At 39.6% G+C, this 24,703-nt stretch overlaps 1 protein-coding gene across 1 annotated transcript in view; it reads right to left on the bottom strand.

The window, feature by feature from the left end:
- The window catches only part of scarb2a (scavenger receptor class B, member 2a), a 28,844-nt gene extending 5,250 nt beyond the window's left edge, over nucleotides 1-23,594 (bottom strand). The window contains exons 1-12 of the mRNA XM_061767025.1: nucleotides 23,157-23,594; nucleotides 11,235-11,392; nucleotides 11,008-11,155; nucleotides 9,806-10,000; nucleotides 8,805-8,896; nucleotides 5,824-5,943; nucleotides 5,417-5,595; nucleotides 3,159-3,277; nucleotides 2,103-2,176; nucleotides 1,959-2,010; nucleotides 1,724-1,876; nucleotides 759-806 (exon numbers count right to left, since the gene is read on the bottom strand). Of these exons, the coding sequence (XP_061623009.1) occupies nucleotides 759-806; nucleotides 1,724-1,876; nucleotides 1,959-2,010; nucleotides 2,103-2,176; nucleotides 3,159-3,277; nucleotides 5,417-5,595; nucleotides 5,824-5,943; nucleotides 8,805-8,896; nucleotides 9,806-10,000; nucleotides 11,008-11,155; nucleotides 11,235-11,392; nucleotides 23,157-23,279 (1,461 nt within the window). The 5' untranslated portion in view covers nucleotides 23,280-23,594. The remainder of the gene's footprint in view (nucleotides 1-758; nucleotides 807-1,723; nucleotides 1,877-1,958; nucleotides 2,011-2,102; nucleotides 2,177-3,158; nucleotides 3,278-5,416; nucleotides 5,596-5,823; nucleotides 5,944-8,804; nucleotides 8,897-9,805; nucleotides 10,001-11,007; nucleotides 11,156-11,234; nucleotides 11,393-23,156) is intronic.
- Nucleotides 23,595-24,703: the final 1,109 nt, after the last annotated feature.

Below are 24,703 nucleotides of genomic sequence, written 5' to 3'. Positions count from 1 at the left end.
CCAAATTAGTTCCAATGGGAAGCAGGTATGGGTGTTAAAATTGCCAAAAAATAACTTGCCTACACTGTCAAATGTGTGCAATGAAAGGCATTAAAGTTTCATGATCATTTGGAAGACTGGCCATGGTCGCTGCTGACAGATTAAATTTGTGTTGTTATCGGATAAATAGATGTAAAAATGACAACATTGATGATTGTCGGACAGCGAGCACTGAAAAAATTACACATGCTTGTACGTTAAAAAATATATTTTTTAAATGTTTACAGTGAAACATCCTCTTAATACTGTACTTCCTCATTAAGTGACCATTTATGTACAGAGATGGGACCAGGTGTCTGTCCAGAACCCTTTTTAAAAAAAAATTTTTTAAACAAACTAATAATAAAAAAATGTACATCGAATTATATTGCAACAGAAATAAATTTGAATTGAAACATTTTGAGAAAGATACTTTGTTGGACAGCAGCATTTTCCCCTTACAAATGGGGGGGGGGGGGGGGGGGGGGGGTGGAGGGGGGAGTGTCTAACCAGGGAGAGACTGTTTTTTTCTCCAAGTGGAAGACGCAGCACTATTTGAGGAAATACGGTAAAAATGGAAGCTTTGGGACAAAAGCAACAACAGGATAAAATTTATGTAACCAGACTAAATAAGGCAAATGGACTGTGTGAAGAAACATGGGCATGAAAAAACTGATACTCAAGATGGCCAACAAAATGGAAAACAGCAAACGAGGAAAAAAAAATGAAAAAACACTTACAGCAAAAGAATGAAAAGCCTCAGTAAAATCAATGCGTTTTACTTCGTTCTAAAACAGAAAAAGGGAAAAAGGGGAGGGTTACAGAAAATTTAAACAACAAGGTTAATACAACAATAATGCTTCACATTCACTTAGCATAGTTGTTTCCCTAACAGCTGCTATGCTTATAGAATGCTAATAGAGCTTTCACAACTAAAATCGTCAAGTTACACGTTTGCTGCTTAAAAATCCAATTATCATTTTGGAGCTGAGTGTAAGTAAAACATTTTGTTCACCAAAAATAAGCTAGCCATTTCAGGTGCTAGACTAATAGCCTAGCCTGCTAAAATGGAATCGTCCAAGACATTTTTTTTTCAGCTCAGAATTACTGAAGGACATGAACTAAAGATGACTGTGGATCATAATTTAGGTTTGACACTAGGCTAATAGCCACACCTGCCTAACATTGAAAAGTGATTCCTCACAATTTCTGCTAAGAATGAAAAGAAACAATTATAAAGTTGTGTTTTTTAAATTGTGACTTTTCAGGTACTATCAAGTAGATGCTGCTACCTTAGCAGTTGTTTTGCTAACAGCCGCTATGCTAATAGACTGCTAATGAGGTTTTCACAACTAAATCAGCCAGTTAAAGCACTGCTATAATGAACTAACAAAAATAAAGCCTTTCACCCAAACATGCAGTTAGAAAATGCTCCCCCCAAAAGATACAAATTGACACAAAATTGCAGGAATCACTGATCATGCTGGTTTTGTTGTTAGGTATGCATGCAATGCAGTTAGTTAGCATGCGGCAAGTTTGGGGCTTCAAAACTTTCTCGCAGTCTAAAACTGGCATTCTTTGTTCAGCCTAACGACACTAAAAATCTAGCAGGGACACTGTGAGCTGATAGATTACTAGATCATTATTGCTATGGGGTTAAGACTCGGGAGCGGGGGGGGGGTTGCTTGGGCTTGAGGGGACTCACCTTCTTCTGGCGGTTTCGGCAGAACAGGACCACCAGGACAAGCAGCAGGATGAGGCCCATGCCCACGATGAGCAAAGGGAAGTTGGACACCAGGGTGACGATGAGCACCAGTGTCCTCATCTGGGAGGCAGAGTCATCATCCACGGTGGCCGTCTGCCAGAAAAAGAAGTGTACGTTACAGATGTTATAGTTTGTATTTGATGCCATATTGCGTTTCTGCAGTGGCCATTCTCACCTCATTGACGTACATGATGGGGAAAATGGTCTCGTTGAGGAACCTAGTGTCACTGTGAAGGAGGAGGTGAAAAGTTAGTGAGATGTGGGGAGGGGCCAAGGTTAAAAAAAATTAATTAAAAAAAAAAAAGAAAGAAAGACTTACGGGAAGCCCTTCACTCTTTTCACAATGACGTTGAGCTGAGCGCGCTTGCAGGCCCGAATGGGAACACCTGTGGTCTGTAATCATGATACACATTATTAAAAACAGAAGTAACATGTTCCAGCGCTACAGCTGCTATGCTTATAGTGTGCTCATAGATCTTTCACAACTAAAAATTAGCTAGACAACTGTAAGCTGCTTTAAAATGTAATTGTGAATTTAGAGCAAAGTGTAAGTTTTTAATTTTTTTAATTTTTCACCAAAGTGCTTAAAATTGGGTTGTCTCAGTAATTTCTTTTCATTTTTGCTCAGAATTCGATAATTGACTAAAAGGTGACCCCGAGATCATTAACTTAGCTTAGCTATCAATTAGGAAACAGCTAGCTTGCTCTGTCAAGTCTGGTAAAAATCATTTTTAACTCTGAATTGTGACTTTTCCAGTCCTCTAGTATATATTGCTAGCTTAGCACAGTTGCTTTGCTAACAGCTTGCTAATTGAGCTTTCACAACTAAAATCGGGTAATTGCTTTAAAATGCAAATGTGAATTTAGAGCTGCTTGTGAGTGAATTTTTTTGTTAACCAAAAATATTAATAGTCTAATCTGCTTGAAAGTGAACAACTGTCCTTGTTGTCCCCGTTTTTGCTTAGAATTGGAGGAGAAAATTCACTAAAAAGGTGACCCTGCATCATTAGCTCATTAACTAGAAGGAGCTACCTTGCTTTCCTGTCTGTTGAAAAAGAATGTCTCGTTTTGAGAAGTAGAAGAAGAAATGAAAAAGAATGAAAAAGAAAACAAAAGGTGATTATGACATTTCCGGTGTTATCAAGTAGCGGTTTCACTGCTAACAGCTACTACGCTAATAGCATATCTCAACTAAAAATGCCTACCTAAAACCCAAGCTGCTTAAAACCGAAATTGTGAATTTACTTTGTTTAACCCAAAACAAGATAGCTGTTTTGTTTCGGGTGCTAGGCTAATAATCTAGCCTACTTAAACCTGAACTTTCCATGCCTGGAAGGTGCAAAACCGCAACCGTAGGTTCTAGGACGGTCCGTACCGGTTGAAGGTCGAGGTAGGTCTCGTGCTCCTCCGCGTTGGGATTGAGGCCTTCGATGGCGTTGATGTATTTGGGGTCGGCCTGGTAGAAGTGCGGGAAAGATACCACGATGGGGGCGCCTTGAGGGAGGACACAAAAGTAACACAAACAAGTCAATGACCGCTCTTAAACCCCACAAGGTAGATAAGAGAAGAAACGTGAGATAGAGGCTGTGTTTGTGTAACTATAATTGCTGTATAGCTGTAGATAGTGCGGGCATGTGTTTTGAGGACATGCTGACGTGGCCAACACAATCATCTCACATTTACCCAGAAACCTTTTCATGATCCCCAAGACTTTGAGTAATATTTTGTGGATTGCTGAGACAAAAGTGGCCCGTTACATCGGAGATCAATATAACAGCATTTGATCATTTAAAAAAAAATAAAAATAAAAAAAAATTAATAAATAACATCCTGACAACCGCCAAACAGGGTAGTGGCAGTGTGATGGTCTGGGGCTGCTTTGGTATTTCAGAACCTGACCCTGAAAATCCAGCAGGCAAATCTCTGGCCAGTTAAAACAATTACGCAGAGAAGAGTATATTGTATTCAACAAGTGATGAATATAAAATAAAAAGAAAGAGAGACAGAGGGAGAATTTTCTTTTTAAAACTCAGAAATGATGAATGGTAAAAATATTTTTATCACACCACTATAAGTATCGTATGTAAAAAAAAAAAAAAGATTTTAATGCAATTTTATGATTATTAATATGTATCTCGAATTAATTTAGTAAATCTAATTGTATTATTAAAGGCCTTTTGTTATTTCTGCATAGTAGTCCTATAAACTAATCTCGGCAGCACAAGTGTCTGATAAGGAGGATGAATGGTTAAAGGAATGCAAACACCAGAGTCCAGAGGTGAGCGTGTGTAGTGTATGTCTGGGATGCTCCTCGCGCTTTTATCACAGCAATCCCTCTCCATTCAACAAATAATCCAATCATAGCGACACCCACGGGCTCGGCACTGTTAATCATTCAACCACGCGGTCAAAAATGTAGTAGGAAATACCACATTGTGCTGGTTGAGAGGGGCATTGGAGGGTGATGGGGGTGTGGAAGCGTTACTTCATTTTAAAGAACCAAAGTGTAGACATTAAGGGTTTATTTCCCAGTTTTACTGATGCAGTTCAAAATTAGATTACTAAATCTGCGGTTTAATTGAGGAATTGTGCAGCGTTCAATGTAAAATGTAAATTAATTGCTTTATTTCAATGCTACTTTGTTTTAATGAATGAAGTGTCAACCTTATAGTGACGCTTCAGAGTTTGAGTGACTGACAGATCTAAATCAGATGGCTAAATTCTCCTTTAAAAAATGATTTATGTTGATTTCAATGTAAACTGTACATTGTCAACAACCGTGGATAACGAACATTCTGTTTTGAGCAGATGATTGACAATGAAGGTATGATTGGCATAAACCGATTGCTTTGATGACATTGTGAGCTTTATTCTGCGGTTATTTTGTTTTAATAAACCAAAAATGGTGGATAATCAACTGAACTGTTGAACAAAATTTCCAATTAAAATGTGAATTAACCTGATTTCAATTAAAGATTCTCATTTAGCGCCACATTTTTGGTTCGCAAAAATTTGCCTTTACTTTGTTTTGATGAGGAAAATGTTGATAACCATGAACTTGTCTATTCCTACCCGTGTATCTTTATTTCATTATCAATATATCCACAGTATTTAGGAATGTTTATACCTACTCTCTATAAAAATAATATACTATACACCGTTTTCCAATTTGCAATACACTTTGTCACAATACCATACTTAAATACCAGTATGTAGTTATCCATAATACTCTATTAAATTTCCCTGTATCACTGACCTATTAATGTTATATAGTTTCTATACTAGCTTTAATAAACAACACACCTTATACCATATATTTTCCCATAACCGTGAATTGCTCTTATAGCAATTATAGTTATCAATAAAATAACATTATCTTACCCATAGCAAGAAATATTATATACATTGGATTGGACATGGTCAGCCATAAAATTCTAAATTAATGATTATTTGCTAAAAACCATGGCGTTTATCAGTTTGAACATTAAATATCTTGTCTTTGTAGTGTATTCAATTAAATATAGGTTGAAAATGATTTGCAAATCATTGTATTCTGTTTTTATTTATGTTTAACACAACGTCCCAACTTCATTGGAATTGGGGTTGTATTTATCATCTCTTATCTTATCTTACCTTGTCGACAAACGCTGACTTTGAGGACGCCAGTGCCCAGGCACTCTCCGGCGGGCACGCAGAAGCCCTCATTGGCGGGGTTGTCCACGGGGCTCATGAGCACGTCATTGGGGGGCGCAAAGCGGTACGCCTGGATGCCTTTCACCTCCACGTCCTTCACGTAGGCCAGATGGATGGACCTGCGAGAAAGAAGTATTACGCTCAATTTGTGTACCCTGTGCTCTCATCTCCAAAATAACTTCCTGTGTATCATCAAGCCTCCGGGCTTTTCCACTTTTCTGACACAAACTCCTTATTAGACCTAGAGACAGTCCTTATAAGTGATTCATGATACCATGTTTGTGTCTATTCTGGTCCCTTGATGGTAAACAAGGGCAGGAGAGGACACAAAATTGGAGCTTGCATACCTGCAGAGATCAGCGGCGAAGATGTAGAGCAGCTCGTTCCTGCTGATGAGCGGGTGAAAGACAGCGCCATCCGTGCCGTTGATCATGTTGCTCTGGTTGGACGACCAAAACGTCATCTCCCTAGTCACAAAGAGAAAACAAAAATAGCATGCTTATATTATGATTCTTGATTTTACCCTGAACATGGAAGTAATGCAGATTTCAATGTAAAATGTAAACTAAGTGCCACCGTGACTTTTATTTTAATGAATCAAGTGCAAACATAAAAGGAATATTTAAGATTTAATTCCAAGTCTGAATAATGTGTGACGACACTTTGGACAACTGGTCAGCACATCTGCCTCACAGTTCTGAGGACCTGGGTTCAAATCCGGCCTCGCCTGTGTGGAGTTTGCATGTTCTCCCCGTGCCTGCGTGGGTTTTCTCCGGGTACTGCGGTTTCCTCCCACATTACAAAAACATGCATGGTAGGTTAATTGAAGATGCTAAATTGCCCGTAAGTGTGAATGTGAGTGCAAATGGTTGTTTATGTGTGCCTTGCGATTAGCTGGCGACCAGTTCAGGGTGTACCCCGCTTCTCGCCTAGAGTCAGCGGGATAGGCACCAGCACGCCCACAACCCTAGACAATGGATAGATGATTAATGTGTGAAATTCAAAATCAGGTGGCTAAATTTGCTGTTATAAATATACTGTAACTTTGCACATTACCTTGATTTGAACATGAAATGTAAACTGATTGCTTTACCTTGAACCAAGTAACGATACTAAAGGTAAAATTCACAGTCCGATTAACAGGTACAGATCCAAATCAGGTGAATACATTTTCCTTTAAAAAATTAATTATGTTGATTTTAATCTAAAATATAAATACATTTCTTAACTTTGTTTTAATGAACTAAATGAGAGCATTAAAGATATATTTTCGAGTCAGACTGACAGGTGCAGGTAAAATCAGGTGGCTAAATTCACTGCGAATTACGCTGATTTCAATGTAAAATGCTAATTCCTTGCTTTACTATTCTATCACTTTATTTTAATGAATCAAGTGACAACATTAAAAGGTAGAATTCTGATTTACATTGACACACGCAGGTTAAAAATCGCTGTGAAAGTGCCCCAAAACCTGAGCTGTGTAGTAACACGCTACATTTACTCCGTTACTTTAATTCAAGTAACAATTTGAATAAATTGTGCTTGTCAGAGTAGTTTGAATGTATCGTACTTTTTACTTTACTTGAGTATTTATGTTAAGAAGAATCAATACTTTTACTTTGTTACAATAATCGACATACCGTTCACTACTTTTATTTATCCATTATTGCGTGCACAATCTATTTTTAGACTTCATTTTCGGCGGTAAGTTGCACATGTTTTTATTGTTGTTTTGGCAGTACATATGGCAACATTATCCCTATTTTATGGTCATAGGTCACTGTAAAACATGCTTCTTTGGGGATACATGCATGCTGTAATCTTAAATCTCTCTCTCTCTACCACACACACACACACACACACTAAAAGTCTGGTCAGCAAACAGCTTCTTCATTCGGTCATTCAAGTGAATAAAGCAAATGTTTCTGTAGGGCCTAATGCATGTGTTGTTGGTTTTTGGGCACCTAAAAATTGAAATGGTGGCAAGTGTGTGTGTGTGGACTCCCATATATTATTTTTTATTTGACATTCATGCTGTGATTTGAAAAGAATATATATCAGAAGTTACTCACCAGTTACTCTTGAGTAGTTTTTTTTCCCCCACAGAGTACTTTTTTTATATCATACTCAAGTAAATATTCGGAAGATAACATTTTACTTTTACTTACTTCACAGTCATATTATTCTAAAGTAATAGTACTCTTACTTGAGTACAATATTTGGTCACTCTACCCACCTCTGCCCAAAACGTAAATCTTTGTTTTGTTTCTGAATACATTAAATATGTTTGAAGTGCTGAAAACATGTTCAAAGACTGAGAACAATATAGTACTGAATTATTGAGATATGGCTTCAAACTCTTATTCACCATCTAAATGTTTCTGATTTTGTGGGTGGGGCTAAAAACTATCCTTGTGACGTCAAGAGGTTTGGGTGAATACCTCTCTCTCTCTCTCTCTCTCTCTCTCTCTCTCTAATCTGCCGCCATGCCACTGCCCCCTCTCCAGCGATGGCTCCTTTTTTTTGGGTGACGCTTCCATGGTAGCCGTGCCTGAGCCTCCTTTGGCGGAGAGCCCGTTTTTCTTTTAAACAAACTTTACACCGCTCTTTGTAAAGCCACAATGTGTACATGTGCAGAAGCGATGCGCAGTTGGTCAAAATGGCGGGAGAAGTAAACAGAAACATTGCAGCACTTGTCAAAATAAAAAAATAAATAAATTGACTGTTTTCATTCGAATGTGAAACTTCTGATTCGGCATTCATTTTGTTTTGTTTTTTTAACTCGACTTACGAACCACTCGTTCATAGCTCTAGTAAATTCATTGCCCTACTTCCTATTATTGAGCAGATAATGAAGTTATATGCACGAGTTCGATTGATCTATGTCAATTAATTGCTTTTTATATCCTGAGCTTTACTGTTGCTTTGTCTAATGACCAAAGTGTTTATGGGGCAAACCCTATGAGGTTAGGGTATGTTTTTAACGAACTACTTCACAATAAAACTGCTTTTATGGCTCCCAAAATGTGACACGGTGTGGGATCTATTCTATGCATAATTTATTGGTGCTTTCTCAAATCCACCGACCTGGATCCATTCAAAGTACAAAGTCACATTGGATAGCCAAACATTCATTTTGTAATCATGTTCCACTTTAAATCCAGGGAGCAAAGGCTTTCCCCCCTGGACTCTACTCAAAAGTTGTGTAATTGAACAAATACTGAGAATCACTGGGCGTAACTGTGCGAGTAAGGAGGAATATTATATATTTATAAAATTTCAAAAAACCTGATCATGAATTTTAAAAAAATAAATAAAAGGTGTTTACCTGAGTCCGTTCCACGTCTCGATTTTGCCGTAGTCCATGTAGTCCTGCTCGCCGGTGTTGAACACAAACTCGCCTTCGTGGGTTCCATTTTTCTGCCAAATGAGAGGGGAGAGAGACGGGTTGAGACACGAAGCGCATGCTGGCAAGGCACTGAATCAGAACGCGTTTGCGTCTGTGTGCTTACTGAGCGGCATAAAGAAATGCCGCTAAGTGCTTGGTTGACATGACCCCCTCGTTGGGAACAATAAACCATGAACTGAGCACTAGGAACGCTCATAATGAGACAGTGGGATGGGGTGGGGTACAGTGAATGTGGACGCTATGACAAATGGGAAAAAGTATTGGGACAAGAGATCTGTTACATGAAAGGAGGTAAAAGTACAAATAAAAAAAATAAAAAAAGAGCACTGTATTGTGGAATAAAATATATTTTTTATAAGGTATAAGTACTGTGTGTACTGTAGTATTTGTGCACTGGATATGTGCCTTTAAGGGGCGTGACCTAATGAGTGGTGTCAGGAGATGGAGTCAAGTTGGCTGCTTAGTCTGCATGTGAGCATCTTGGCGTGAGTTGTGGCCTACAGCATCCTTGAGAGTGTTCTCATTTTTTATTTGTGCGCTGCAGTGTTTTTTTCCCCCCCACTATGATGCTTCTTGCCCAAGTGCGAGGGCGTTACAGTAAAGTAATTTTTTTTTTTTACTTCGCTAGAGTGGGGTTCATAAATCAAAATTTGGCTCACAACATAAAGCTCAAAGTACTGCTGTATTTGTATACAAGCCATATATGCATAATGTCCCAATACTTTTGTCCACATAGTGTCTTTACCAGCATGGGTGTTCAATTTAATTCTGAGTCAACTCCCTGACTGAGTCATCCAGCTAAGATGTTCATATTAGCAGCTGATGGCCTCACCACAATGTTGCAGAAGTTCCCCCACACACTTAACAGGAAGTCGGTAAAGTTAAGTAACTGTGGCCACAAGTGAAACCTCTACGTTTACCTTCCACATGAGCCCGAAGTGGTCGTCCACATCCGGCTTCATGGAGTGGATCTTGGTGAGGATGGGGTCCTTGAAGCCCCACAGGTACTCGTGCACAGTGCGTGTAGTGAACAGTTCGGCGCCCAGGCTTTTGATGTATATGGAGATGAAGGTGCGCAGGATGTAGGCGTACGAGTTGAGCTCGTTCATCACCACCTGGTGAGGGGGTAAAAAGAGGGTGAGGGGGGCCACATTGATAATGTCATTTCAATCATTTGTTAATGAAACTGTCAATTGTTTCATGTAAATAAATAAAAATATTTAAACTGTGAAAAAATATTTTTCATTCCTATTCATTTACACATTTTTTATATTTTCATACATATATTTTTTACATTTTAATATTTTTTAATGAAAAATAAAATTATATTTTTACTTAGTGTATTCCTCTATTATAGATTTTTTAATAAAACCCTTTTTTTTACAAGAATGTGAAAAAAGAATTTTTTTAACATGAACATTTTCCCATACATTGAAAAAACTTTGAAAAAATAAAAAATAAATAAACTGTTATAACAGTGATTTTTTAAAATGTTTTTTTTTATTTTTTTTAAATGAAAACAGTTGTTCATTTTTACAATATTAAGAATGTGAAATAAAAGTTACCATCTACTTTTTCAAAAATGTGGAAAATATTGTATTTTCAACTTTGTATTTAATGAAAAAAAGATATAAATATATATATGAGCTATAAATTGAATATTAATTAATGAAAAAAATATATAAATATGAGCTATAAATTGATTAATTAAACTTTTACCCCACTTTTTAAAAAATGTGTTATAAAAGATTAACATTATATCTTGATTATATTTACAGTACACACACATACCTTAAAAATGTTTTTTATAGCTTTAAAAATGTGATAATCAAATCTATCTTTTGAAAATGTGATTTTCACTATGTATTATTTTATTCATATGTATGCATACATTTATACTTCTTTAATATTTGCATCATACATACTTTTGTAAAATTGTGTATTTAATGGATATGTTCTTATTCAATTAATTTTTAAAAATATTCAAAATATTTTTCCATCCTACACTTTTGATGTGCACTTAACTTTTTTCCTCAACTTAATTTTTAAATGTGGAAAAACAATTGTTCTACTCACAAACGATTACGTCCAGAATGGTGACGATATATGAACGGTCACTTACCACTAAAGGAATGTTGATGGTCCTGAGGATGTCCACTTCGGGGTCACCGACAGACTTCTCCCGCACGAACACGAAGGTTTTGGGGTTGAGGGCGTACACTTTGGTACCGTTCTCCAAGAAGGTGACGTTCTCCCTGGGCCGGTACTCCCTGGAGCAGGCAATGACAGGACCTGGGTCAGACAACATGAGGAAGAGTCGGGGGTTCCAAGGCGAGGAGGTTGGATTACCTGTAGGTGTAGGGTCCAATCTGCTGGACGGCCGCCTTGCCGCCCGCTAAGAAGACCTCTGGGTTGGTGACGTTGAAGAAGTAGTACTCCATGTAGACAGGCGGGGGAGGGTTTTTCCATGATTCAAACATTTGACTCTTCTCTGTCAAAATTATTTCCTAAACACAAAGCAACACTTAATCCAGAGCGAACTACCACCAAGGTCGAACACAATCAAAGCCCTGAATGTTCTCTGACTGGTGTGGTGTATTGACTCCATCTGTTGTAATGTTTGGCCCCGTTACTAGACTTCTTTTGTTAGATGACTACTTCGTGTTTTAATTGGCTTGATAGGACTCTCAGTGGACCCACTTTTTGTGAACAAAGGACTTTGATGTGGACATTCTCCGACTGGTGTGGTGCATTTGAGTCTTATCTGTTTCTAATGTTTGACGCTGTTACTAGTTTTTCTTGGTAGGTTTCGACTTCCTGTTTTTGTTGGTTTGATAGGACTCTCAAGCCAAACCGTTTTTGTTTTTTTTGTTTTTTTTTTGTGAACAAAGGACCTTGATTTGGATCTTGGTGAACAGTGTGGCACATTTGAGGCCAGACGTTGTAATGTTTGGTGCCAATACCGGTTTTATTTTGATAGGTTGCAACTTGCTGTTTTGGGTCCCATTCCCTTGGGCTTGACAGGGACCAACACATTGTTGCTTTCATTTGCTTTTTCTGTCCAAAACAAGGTTCAGCTTGAGGGCACGCACGTGCACATACATGCATGCACGCACACACGCAAGATGGAGGCAGTAAATGTGCACCCCAGCAAGCTCGGACAAGAACCTGCACAGGACGAGCATGCCGGTGAATGTTGGCATGGTGATGAAATTCATATGGGATTGCACTAGCAGTCAAGTCAGGCCACAAAGGCAGGATGCTATAGTTATCATTTGAAAAAGTAACAAGCCAAGAGTAGAAACTACAGATACATGTTTTCAGAAGTAGGGTTTAATGGTAAAACATCTGAAAATATATATGTAAATACAGAATAGATACCTGAAAATCTGCTTGAGTACAGTAGCAGTATGTACTTGGTTACTTGGCAACACTCTTGTAGATAGACCACAAAACAGGTTATTTTTAACCACGTGGATGTAATTGACTACACTTCCTCCTGTTTCCAGTTTTCTCGAGAACCTTTGTTCCCTGGATATTCACCATTGAGGCGGCATTGTCATATGTACATTGTCACACAAGCACTCGCGGTTGACCTTGAGTGGCGCGGCCGCTGCGTCCTGTCAAGAGACTTTCCAACAATAGCAGATGTTGATGGTCTGCATGGTTGTTTGTTGAATTGGTCGCATCCTCCGAGGCTCAAGGCAAACAAAATAATCCTGGAAGGTTTCCTGCCAAATTATACAACTTTCTTAAAAAAAAAAAAAAACTACTTTATTCTTAAAATAAGAAAACTTAAAGAACTACTTCTCAAAAGTACAACTTTTTCTTGGCTCATCAATGTTTTCGGTTTTAAACAATATAAGAGCATGACAATTGTTATCTTATTTCATTTTATGCATGCTTTTCTGTCTGTCAAAGCACTTCGGAAACACGTTTTAAAGGCACCATATAAATGAAGTTGTTATTAGATTTTTTTTTCCCCAAAGAAATGGAATTTATATTCCAGTGATGTCAAAATCTATCTAGAAATATACAATCTTATTCTTGTAAAATAGTGCTCTCTTTAAAAAAATGCAACTACTTTTCTTAAAAAAAAAAAAAAAAGTTTTTCCTTTTAAAAACAAGCTTTTTATTATCACCTGCATTAATTGTCCTTAAAAAAGAAAGATGAATCTTCACTTTTGAAAGATTAACTGTTTTTCCTGTAAAGAATAAAATTGTACTCCAATAACATCACAGCTTCTTTTCTTGTAACAGCACTTTATTCCAGTAACAATGTATTTTTATCAAGAAAAAGATACAACCTTATTCTTATGACTTTTTCGATGTAATATTACACCTGTCTTACAATACATATTTTTTTCTAAAATAACTTCTTGAAAAATGTAGCTACTTTTCTTTACAAACGTTTTTCATTTTAAAAAAACAGCTTATAAAAAAATAATTTTTGTTCTAACTGCATTAATTTTCCTTAAGAGAAAAAAGTAGCATCTTTACTTTCAAAAGATTCAGTTTTTGCTGTAAAAAAATACAACTGTATTCTCATATTACAACTTTTTTCTTATAATTTCACACATTCTTTTCCTCCCATAAAATACAAACTTTCTTTTAAAAAAAACGACTACTTAGGGCTGCACAATTAATCCAATTTGAATCTTGATCACGGTTTTGGCTGCCACAATTAAATTAGCATGATCGTCAGGGATTTTTGCATTTAGAATGCGGGCAATGCTGCATATGAAGCACTTTCTATACATCGCCAACCAACCAGCGAGGGGCGAATGCATGGTTAAGGCTTCATTAAGGTGCCTAAATAACAAGCGAGTGGCACCCAGCGCACCCTGCAGTGAGAGCCTCAGTCACTCTTCTAAGTCATGCAGAGAGAAGCAAGTACAACTAAAAATGGAGATGAGGAGCATCGTGGTGATGAGCTGGTGCCTCGAAATCGGAATGGGAACATCTGTTTAGTGGGCATGTTTTGAGTGAAGGCAAGTTAAACAAGAAGCCATATGTAAAGAGTGCAGCAGAGTTGTCTGCCCCACAAGGTAACACAATAGATGGCTGAACACATTTTTTAAAAATGGCAGAGAAACAGCAAAACATTGTAAAGCAAATATGTGATCCCCTTGTGCAATTATTTCTCCGAACTGGCATTGAATGAACAATGACTGCTGTTTAGCCAGCCGCAACGATTGTTCATATTATGGTAACAAGTCGGCAATGCGCTGCGAGGGCCAACTTCAAAATAAAAGCATCAAATGGCATTGATGTCCAATGTATTACAATGTGAGTAAGTTGGCCTTCGCAGGCATATTGCCGGCGTGTTGCCGTATGCATAGTATGAACAATTGTGGCAGCTGGCTTGACTTCCTCTTTTCAAGTGGAGGCTGTCCTGACCGCAGTGAAACACTATATAACTAAAGAGGGAAATCACAACTGTCCAGTTCTTTGCAGTTTGCGATCACGACTGACCTATGGTCAAGCAGTGCAATGGAGCCATGCGAGTCCTTGACAATTCACTATATTGACAGGGATTTTCAAATGAAAAGTGATTGCTTGCAGTCTTATGTTACTGCCTTTTATCCATAAATTGTATTTGCTTCCATTGAGTTGCATTTGGTGATTGCACTCTTAAAATTCTTGAAATTCTTGGAACGTTTTATTTTTTGTTTTTCATAATCTATCATTAATTCCCATTTTATGATTCCTTTTGTAATTAAAATGTTTAACATATTGTTTGTTGAAAGGTTTGTTGAAATACAAATGCAGACCTTTTCCCTAACATGAGGAACAATCATGATTAATAATCAATTACAATATTGATCAAAATAATCGTAATTATTACTTTGGCCATAATTGTGCAGCCCTACGACTACTTTTCTTAAAGGTCCCATATTTTGTCTCTTTAGACTTCCATAGAGTGACTCTCTAACATGGACTTTGTATAAAAGTATCAATTTCATTTAAAAAAAAAAAAAAACCTTGGTTTTGTCCTATTAGTGTCCCGAAAAAGCCCCTCTGACAGCTGCTTTTGTTTGACCCAGTTTTGTACCTGCTTTGTCCATATTTGGCTAAGACCGCCCCCTTTCCTCTGAGTGGTTGCCTCCGTTTAGAATACCCACATGTGAAAATACACGTTTGTTATGTTGACAGTGCTGGCTCGGGATCGGAGAGGTAGGCAGAGATCTTTGCTAATGACGTAGATAAGCTTGAGAAATTCAAATGACCTGATTTCAGGCCTCTTGGCAGAAAAACGTCTGCCGCTCAGGAATGCGTGGACGCATTTCACATGTTTACTGAGGCACCATAGAGGTAATATTACATCCCAAATACTAGAAAAAGTTGGTTTGGCAAAATATGTCCCCTTTAAAAAAAAAAAAAAAAAAAAAAAACTTCTCCTTTAAAAAACATTTTTCCTTTAAAAATTATGATAATTATTCCGCTCCGCTGCACTTGACTGACTGGGAGCATTTCCTGCCGACACGCTGCTTATATCGAGGAAAGGCAGACGTGACTGGGGACAGCATGCAGAGGTTAAATGGGGAAGGATGCGCATGAAAGAGGACGCGAAAGGCACGCCCCCACTAGGTATATAGTGCCGGTATGTGCAAACAACATCAGTTTGGCTAAGGACCCCCGAAAATGGCACCTACGAAGAGACACGCTTACGAAGCACAGTTTAAACTGCAAGCTATCAATTACGCGGAGCAACATCTAGGAAAAATAAATAAATTAAAAAAAATACAACTTCCTTATCTTTCTTTTACATTCTTAAAAGATTTGGCCTGTTCTTGGAGATAAGTTACCCCCCCCCCCCCATAGTTTCCCCCCCCCCCCTTTATAACCCAAACTTATTTCAACCAAATTCTCATGAGATTGCGATGTTTTCCCTCAACAAATATGTGCATTTGATGAATCAGCTGTGCGTTTATATTGTCAGCTTTTTTAAATCTGCTGCTGTAGCAAGTTTGTTCCACCGCCATAATGAGGAACTCTATATGTTTTAAAGCCTCGTGTGTCGTCGCAGTCTCCACCATTAAAATAGCTGAAGTGAAACAAAGATGATGTCACACACTTAAAAATAGGTTCTCCTTTTGTGCAAAAAAAAAAAAAAAAAAACTTATTAGAATCATCTTTATTTGCCAAGTATGTCCAAAAAACCCACAAGGAATGTGTCTCCGGTAATTGGAGCCGCTCTAGTACGACAACAGTCAGTCAATTGACAGAGAACACTTTTGAGACAAAGACATTGACCAAAAAAAAACCAAACAAACGAAAAAGAAAAAAAAAGTCACTGAGCAATAAAGGTTTGCTAGTTATCTGGTAAAACCGGTAAAAAAAAATTTTTTGGGACAATTGTGCAAAAAGATGCAGAGTCCTCTAGCACTTAGAGCAGTTTGAATGACTAATATAGCAATAGTCCGGTGCAATGACCATTGTGCAAAGGGCGCCGAGACTTCAAGCGAGTAGTACGATAATCTGGGACAATGTTGATTGTGCAAATGTTGCAGATACTCCTCAGTTAGCGTGCAAATGGACCAGATGCTACTCTGGCATGAGTGGCCAGTATTGGTCAACAACAGATATGCAAATAGTGCAGCGTGGTGAGACTACTATAGTGAGTGCACAAGTAATATATAATTGGCCCGACAGAAATGTGACAACAAACTCAAGACAAAAAATTGCCAGCATGTTGCAATGGAATTGTAGGTTAGCTGTTTAAGAAGTTGATTGCAAGAGGGAAGAAGCTGTTGGAATGTCTCCTAGTTCTAGTTTGCATTGATCGGTAGGGCCTACCTGAGGGAAGGAGCCAGAAGAGCTGGCGACCCGGATGTGGAGGGTCCGAGAGGATTTTGCACGCCCTTGTCTTAGTTCTGGCAGTGTGCAAGTCCTCAAGGGTGGCTAGGGGGGTACCGACAATCCTTTCAGCAGTTTTGATTGTCCGTTGCAGTTAGAGTTTGTCCTTTTTTGTAGCAGCACCAAACCAGACTGTGATGGAAGAACACAGGACTGAGTAAATGACTGCTGTGTAGAACTGCCTTAGCAGCTCCCATGGCAGGCCGTGCTTTCTCAGAAGCCGTAGGAAGTACATCAGCTGCTGGGCCTTTTTGAGGACGGAGTTGATGTTGATCGCCCACTTCAGGTCCTGAGTGACTGTAATTCCCAGGAACTTGAAGGTCTCGACGGTTGACACAAGGCAGCTGGACAGCGTGAGGGGCAGCTGTGGCGAAGGATGCCTCCTGAAGTCCACGATCATCTCTACAGTCTTGAGCGTGTTCAGCTCCAGGTTGTATTGGCCGCACCACAGCTCCAGCCACTCCGCTTCCTGTCGATATGCAGACTCGTCACTGTCCTTGATGATGCCGATGATAGTGGTGTCCTCTGCAAACTTCAGGAGTTTGACAGCCGGGTTCGTTGAGGTGCAGTCGTTCGTGTAGAGAGAAAAGAGCAGTGGAGAGAGGACACAACCTTGGGGCGCCCCAGTGCTGAAGCTGCGTGTGGATGAGGTGGCCTCCCCCAGCCTCACCTGCTGTGTCCTGCCTGTCAGGAAGCTGTAAATCCACTGGCAGATGGCAGGTGAGACACTGAGCTGGAGAAGCTTGGATGAAAGGAGTTCAGGGATGATGGTGTTGAACGCTTAGCTGAAGTCCACGAACAGGATCCTCATGTAGGTCCCTGCACTGTCGAGGTGTTCTAGGATGAAGTGCAGTCCCATGTTGACTGCATCATCCGCAGACCTGTTCGCTCGGTAGGCAAACTGCAGGGGGTCCAGCAGGGGACTTGTGACGCTCTTGAGGTGGTCCAGCATGAGACGTTCAAAGGACTTCATGACCACAGATGTCAAGGCAACAGGCCTGTAGTCATTTAGACCCGAGATTGTAGGTTTCTTGGGGACTGAAATAATGGTGGAGCGTTTGAAACAGGATGGTACGTCGCACAGTTCCAGAGATCTATTGAAGATCTGATTGAAGACTGGAGCGAGCTGGTCCGCACAGACGTTGAGGCAGGATGGGGACACATGGTCTGGGCCTGCCGCTTTGTTAAGCTTTTGTTGTTTGAAGATGCGTCTCACATCCTGTTTGCGGCTGGTTAACGCAGACGTCGTGGTGTGATTGTGGTCGGTGGTGCGGCTGGGTGGGTGTGGGGTGTGTTTTCAAATCTGCAGTAGAAGGTATTCAAGTCGTTGGCTAGTGTGCTATTGTTCTCAGCTTGGGGGGGGTCGTCGCTTGTAATTTGTCAGCGATTGGAATGCATGCCAGACTGATTTAGGGTCGTTAGCGCTAAACTATTTTTCCAACTTTGCTGCATAGTTCCTCTTTGCAAGCAACACGAACGCCACACTGCTAATGCTCGCTGAACAAGTCAACGAAATTGGAGAAAAAACAAAACAAAACAAAAAAAACACCCGGAATTCACTTAATACCGCCATACAGGCAGGAACTTAAATGCGCGAAGCCTACAGTGAAAACAGTGAAAAAGTGGACCAATGAAGCAAAGCAAGCTGTTTAGACTGCACAGAATGGCGTGTCTTTGAAAATTCAGCTGGCAGCCTGGATGAATATACGGACACTGTCACATCCTATATCAGTTTCTGTGAAGAGGTGCGTGTACCAACAAAGTCATTTCGCAAGCCGTGGTTCACTGCCAAACTTAAGAAACTTCGCCAAGCTAAGGAGGACGCATATCAAAGTAGGGACAGGGCCCTGTATAATCGAGCTAGGAACCAGCTGACTAAATAAATTAACTTAACTCTAATGATGTCATTGCTGGTCAAAGCATACATCCTTGAATCTTCCCAAGGATTCTTTGATGCTTTTGAACTGTTATTTGGACAGCATTTATCAGTGGGAAGGGCATCAGTAACGGCAACAGAAACACAGCCCAGGGACATTAGTGGAGGTTGAAGAGAACCGGTCCTTAACCAAACAACTTTGGAGGCGCAATGCAAGCATGACGAGATCCGATGAGAGAAAAAAGTAAAAGTAAACCAGGCCGAACCCAGCGTGACTTTCTGTTGAAACGCTTTCCAGCTCAAATTTGTCACCATTTGGACAGACAAACGTTTACCATTTCCTGGTTCAAGCGCAGCGGGACAGAGAAAAAAAAAACATAACAAAACAAAACAAAAAACATCCCCTTAGGGGTTGAAGAAGCAAATAAATGCCTCAAAAGATTTATGCTTCCATCCACGCCCTAAAGCAAGGATTGGCAAACTTCTTGGGTCCAGGGACTTCTTGCAGGGGAGAAGTCTGCTCCAAGGACCCTTTATTCTTTCTTAAATTTAACTGCAATTTTTTTAACCTTAAATTTGAAATAACAATTGAATAAGCCTAGTGCCAATTAAACATAACTATCACATGTACCGTTGAATGCCATATGATTTAAAAGTTGCTTATTTGACAACAACAAAAAAGTAAATATGAGAAAAAAAATTGTAATGTTGAGAGTAGTCCTTTTTTCAAGAAAGTTTTAATGTTTGCGACAACAAAGTTGAACAAAAAGTTCATAGTCATCAAGAATAAGATCACCGAGAAAAAGTCATAGTATATTGATATTAGAGTCAGTTTAATGAGGGAGAAAGTCGTATTTTATTTAAGGTATATTTCAAAAATACAACTTTAGTCTCATAATATTACACCTTTTATTCTGCCAAAGACAGCCTTTATTCTACCCCAAATGTGGACTGTATTCCCAGAAAAATGCCTTTTTGGGCTTGAAAAAAAAATTACTATTCCTGTAATATGTGCCTTTTGCACATAAAGACATTCATGTGGGGGTGTCATGTTAGAGCTTTTATTTGGCCCAAAGCTAAGGTAGTAAGGAGTAGTTGCTGTCTTATGTTTGTTTTATTGACATTGCTCTCTCCTTATGTAGGTATGCACTTTTCTAAATGATACAACATAATAATTTACTGAAAATTATTCCACAGACCCGCGGACCATCGTTTGAGTATGACAGCGCCCTCAGGTGCGCACCGATAACTTCTCAAAAAACATGCCATTAGGCTTTTTTTCCCACTTGAGCTACTTGAGGATTAGCCGTTCCCCCCGCTAAGCAACTTCTCGTTTGGAGATTCTCAATGGGGGAAATTAATTTACACCAAGGAGTAGAGGGAAGCTGGCTAGCTGGCTGGCTTCCTCCCTAAGTAGTCCAGATGAGTTGGCACGGAGCCCCTGAAAACGGTTGCCGCTGATTCATGGCACCAAGAGGAATGCCAACAATCCCAAAAAGGTCAAAGGCAGCGGCAGGTGTGGCGGGGTGCGAGATGTAGCGTGTCAGCTGCCGCCCCCCATTGAGTTGCTGAATCAGCACTGTACCACCTTAATTAACCCTCTGGTTATGTTGCATTTTGAAGGTTTTTAAATCTAAAATTGTTTTTAAACAGCTTTTGCGCCTTGCCTCACCTTTGTTTTTTTTCCTTCTTTTTACAATCCATATTTCTGTATTTTTGTTGGTGCACTTATATATGGCGTATACATAAGTTGTATTAAATTTGAGTCAAGAGATAGCAATAGTATTGCAGTGTGTTCAGTTTTGGTTTGTTTTTGACAAAAGTTTTCTTCTTTTTATTAGCCTCCATAAGTGGTCTCTATAATGAGTTGTACTAAATATTGATGGAATATAGACCTAGATAGCACAATAGATAATTCTTATTATTTTTTAGTTTTTAATTGATACTCATAGGTGGCGTATACAGGGGTTGTACTAAATAGTAATATTGTTGGGGCGTGTTGAATTTTTGTTTACTTTTCTGATGATTAAACAATTAGCCTCATTTTTTGTTTGGTCTTTTTTTTTATTAAACCAAATTAGGATGAACTTCCCCTGCTGGCCTTATTGGATTCTTTCTTTCTTTTGATGCTTTGCACCCATATATGGCATACAGTACACGAGTCGTACTAAAACTATTGACTGAATTGTTAGCGATAGTGTTGCTGTGAGGTCATTTTCAGTTCACCCCATGAACATTTGTGGTGTACCAAACAAACAAACAAAACCAATTGGGAACAAGCCTTGTTAGCCTCTGACGCTAACAAGCTGCTTCCAACAGTTGGGAATGACAATGTGGTCTAAAGAATGCTCTCTCGCTTCACTAAAGTCACAACACGACTGAGCGTAAACACGACCAGACAAACCCTGAAGGTAAGGAAGTCTCACCCATGAACTCCCTTCCCCCATCCCAAGACAGACCCAAACCCAACCACCCTAACACCGTCCCCCCCTGCTGCTGTCACTGCACCCGGACACATTACAACATGAATGCATTCATTCATTTTCTATTAATTATTATTATAAAGTTCCCCCGAACTTACTTAACCCTCCTGTTTTGTTCGTTTCTTCAACTCAAGTTTCACGTGCAGAAAAGTAGCAATTTTGTAGTATGTGAATATTGGGAAATAAACTGTATAAATGTAGGTTCTTTTTCATTTTTAGTCAATATATTTAATCCATCCATCCATCCATTTTCTGAGCCGCTTCTCCTCACTAGGGTCGCGGGCGTGCTGGAGCCTATCCCAGCTGTCATCGGGCAGGAGGCGGGGTACACCCTTAACTGGTTGAATATATTTAATATACAATGCAAATTAAAAAATATTTTTAATGTACAGACAAGAAAAAGACCAGAAGAAAACATTGTCCTTTTTTTGTACAATTTGAGTATGAAACTTCCATTTGACCTGCAGCAAATAAATGAATAACAAATGAATCAAAAAGGTCTCATGATCAATTGAAAAAAAAAAAAAAAAATGCGACCTACTGTGGGACCCCCTAAAATTGTAAACATCTGTATCAGGGGTACTTGGTACGTCTTTAGTAGCATACATACTTGAAACATTAACTAGTTCTATGGAGAACATTATGTTTATTCTAGCACATAAATTAATAAAATCTATATAAATATTGACATCGCTGCCATCCGCAGATCTTCAAAATTAGCACTTTTCAGGAAACCTAAAAATGGCATGTTTGCTGAGCCATTAAAATTGTATAATAAAAACTTTTAAATTGGTTAATAATTTGTAAAAGTAATGGATCCACATGGAGACTGACCAGTAGTATGTTTTGGCTTTTTTTAATATAAAATTGACCAAATTTAGACGCAGGTTTCCGCCAGACAGTGACGATATGATTAAAAAAAAGATAAGAACAAGGCCTGCAGTAGTTTTTTTAGTCTTTCTTTGGTTCCTGAATTTTAAATTAGTTAATTTAGAAGTAGACACTTTACATTAATGAATGAATGAACTGAATAAAAAAAGTGTTCTGGTCAATAAAATGACAATAGATGACTGCTCAAAAAGGGAACCACCCATCCATCCATTTTCCATACATCTTATCCTCACTAGGGTCACGGGGGTGCTGGAGCCTATCCCAGCTGACACTGGGCGAGAAGCGGGGTACACTCGGAACTGGTCGCCAGCCAATCGCAGTAAAAAGAGAACCATGAGAACATGGTAAGAGAACCCATTTCTGGGCCCACGCCCCTTAGATTGCAAATCACTGGTTTTGCGGTACTTGTCACTGGGGTTGGTACCTATTTATCTATTGATACATAACAAATTAAAAAATATTGAAATATATTAAACAAAAAGAAGAAAGGGACAAGTCTGCAGAAGTTGTATTCCAATTTTTTAAATACTTTTTCTTGCACATTTTAAACGGGTCAACTACTACTGTACATACATGAATGTCAATGTGTGTAAAAGGTTTCAAGACCTCAGCAAACAAAGCAGGAACTGCTGCTCATTTTGGGTGCCCCACCACTACTACTACTTCTTTTCCTTTCAGCTTGTCCCTTTAGGGGTCACCACAGCACGTCATGCTTTTCCATGTAAGCCTATCTCCTGCATCCTCGCCTCGAACTGCCCTCATGTCTTCGCTCACGACATCAATCAACCTTCTCTTTGGTCTCCCTCTAGCTTGCTTGGCAGCTCCATCCTCATCATCCTTCTCTGCTTTGAACTACTAACTTTACCCTCAAACTGAACTACCTGTGTCCTTTTTTTTTTTAGACAGAAAAGGTACAAGTAGTTTGTGCAGTCACCCTGGGGTACATTTTAGTAGATTTAACCCCACTCTTGGGAATAAGCGAATATTTTTAAGGGCACTAATAGTAGGGTAAATGGGAAGACCGGGTAAAATAAAAGTATGAGGGAATGTGTCAGTGGGTCATGCTGCATCAGCCGCTCTGAGCCTAAGTGCAATGCTTTTCAATGGAATTTTTTTTTAGTGGCAGTTAGTTGGACGAAAAGAAGGTCAAACCGAACTCACCTTTTTCAAGCGGTTGTGTATGGTGGTCTGGAAGACTTGAGCCACCACCAGGGCAATCCCCACAATGAGGAGGTGGGCGCATACAATGCCGATGGCATAAATGGCACACGATCTCCGGGTCATGCTGACAGAAAAAGAAAAAAAAAAGACACAAAACTGTCGAAAATGTCGCTTTTAAGCCTTTTTGGGGTGGAAAGGGTGTCCCTGAAGCGAGTAGCAAGCGTGGTGCGTTCGATTAGTCTCCGCGGGTCTACTTTTCGGAGAGGCTTCTTCCTTTCCTCTCCTGACTGTCACCGTAAGGCTCCTGAGGTAAGGTGGCGATTTTAGCAGGGTGAAGTGTCTTTTTGAAGCGGGTTGACGACGAGGAGGAGCCGCCGCTTTGCCTCCCTGCCCCTCTTGGTCCTTCTCCACTGGAATGAAGCCGGTGAGGCGGAGCGTCGCGTAGTTTAAAAAAAAAAAAAAACACACCCACTATCTACTATTTAAACGGGATGCTTACTCGTCTATGATAAACGTCTCACTACTGGCTCCACTACAACCATATGGCGCCCCCACCGCCTTTAATCCCATTAATACGACATAATAGCAAGTTTTAACAACTTCCTTTGAATTTATTTCAAGTCTTTTTTAGCACGTTAGCTTTACCATCTGTGAATTGAAGCGGCGTCGAGCCATTTACGAGCAGTGTAGTAGCGTCACGTGACTTTAACACGTTTGTGTTTTGACGTGTAACAATTTCAAACACCTTCTTTTCATCTCCACGTATGACTTGAATGGCTTCTTTTTAGCCCCTTCTTTATAAAAAAAATACCATTCAAATGGCAAACGGTCGTGACGTCACTGACCCCGTCACCCCCTGCTCCCCATTTGTCCTCCCTCGCAGGACGCATGCGTCAAACTCTGACTCTTATTGGTCAGCGTTCGCCCGGACCACCGTCTCGACACCGGCTCATCCGCGCGCTGATTGGTCAGAAGCCGGTGGGCACGATGTCGAATTTGATCGACTGATTTCGGGGCGGGGCTGGTATTTAAAGGGGGGAGCCGGCGGCGAGGAGGCCGCCTTTGAGTGAGCGAGTGGTGAGAGAGGGTGTGAGGATGCGAGGAGGCCAGCAGCGGATGTTGCTGGATGATGGAGGTGGGGAGGATGGTGGATGGCTGCAATTCGCTCAATACAGTATTGATGTACAAAACACTCATTTGTGACTACTACAATTTTTTTCAGTCAATAATGCACATTTTAGGCTGGCTTACAGCGCCCGACTCCGATGACATTATGAATTTAAATGTAATATTTTAGCTATTTGGTAGCGAGGTTGCAGGACTCCAGTAAAATTCTGAGGAAATATGAGGTATAGTAGTGCCTTGACTTCCGAGTTCAATTTGTTCCTTGACTCAGTTTGGAACTCAATTAACACAAATAAGAAATAAAATTTCCCCTTTGAAATTCCATTAATATGTTTCCAGCCCACCAAAAAACAGTTTTTGTTTTGTTTTGTGATTTTAATAAAGAAATCTACCACTTCATTGTACGAAAACAAAGAGAACGT

The sequence above is a fragment of the Phyllopteryx taeniolatus genome, chromosome 3 (assembly GCF_024500385.1).
Source record: "Phyllopteryx taeniolatus isolate TA_2022b chromosome 3, UOR_Ptae_1.2, whole genome shotgun sequence".
Lineage (NCBI taxonomy): Eukaryota > Metazoa > Chordata > Actinopteri > Syngnathiformes > Syngnathidae > Phyllopteryx > Phyllopteryx taeniolatus.
This window is presented reverse-complemented; position numbering and strand designations above follow the sequence as displayed.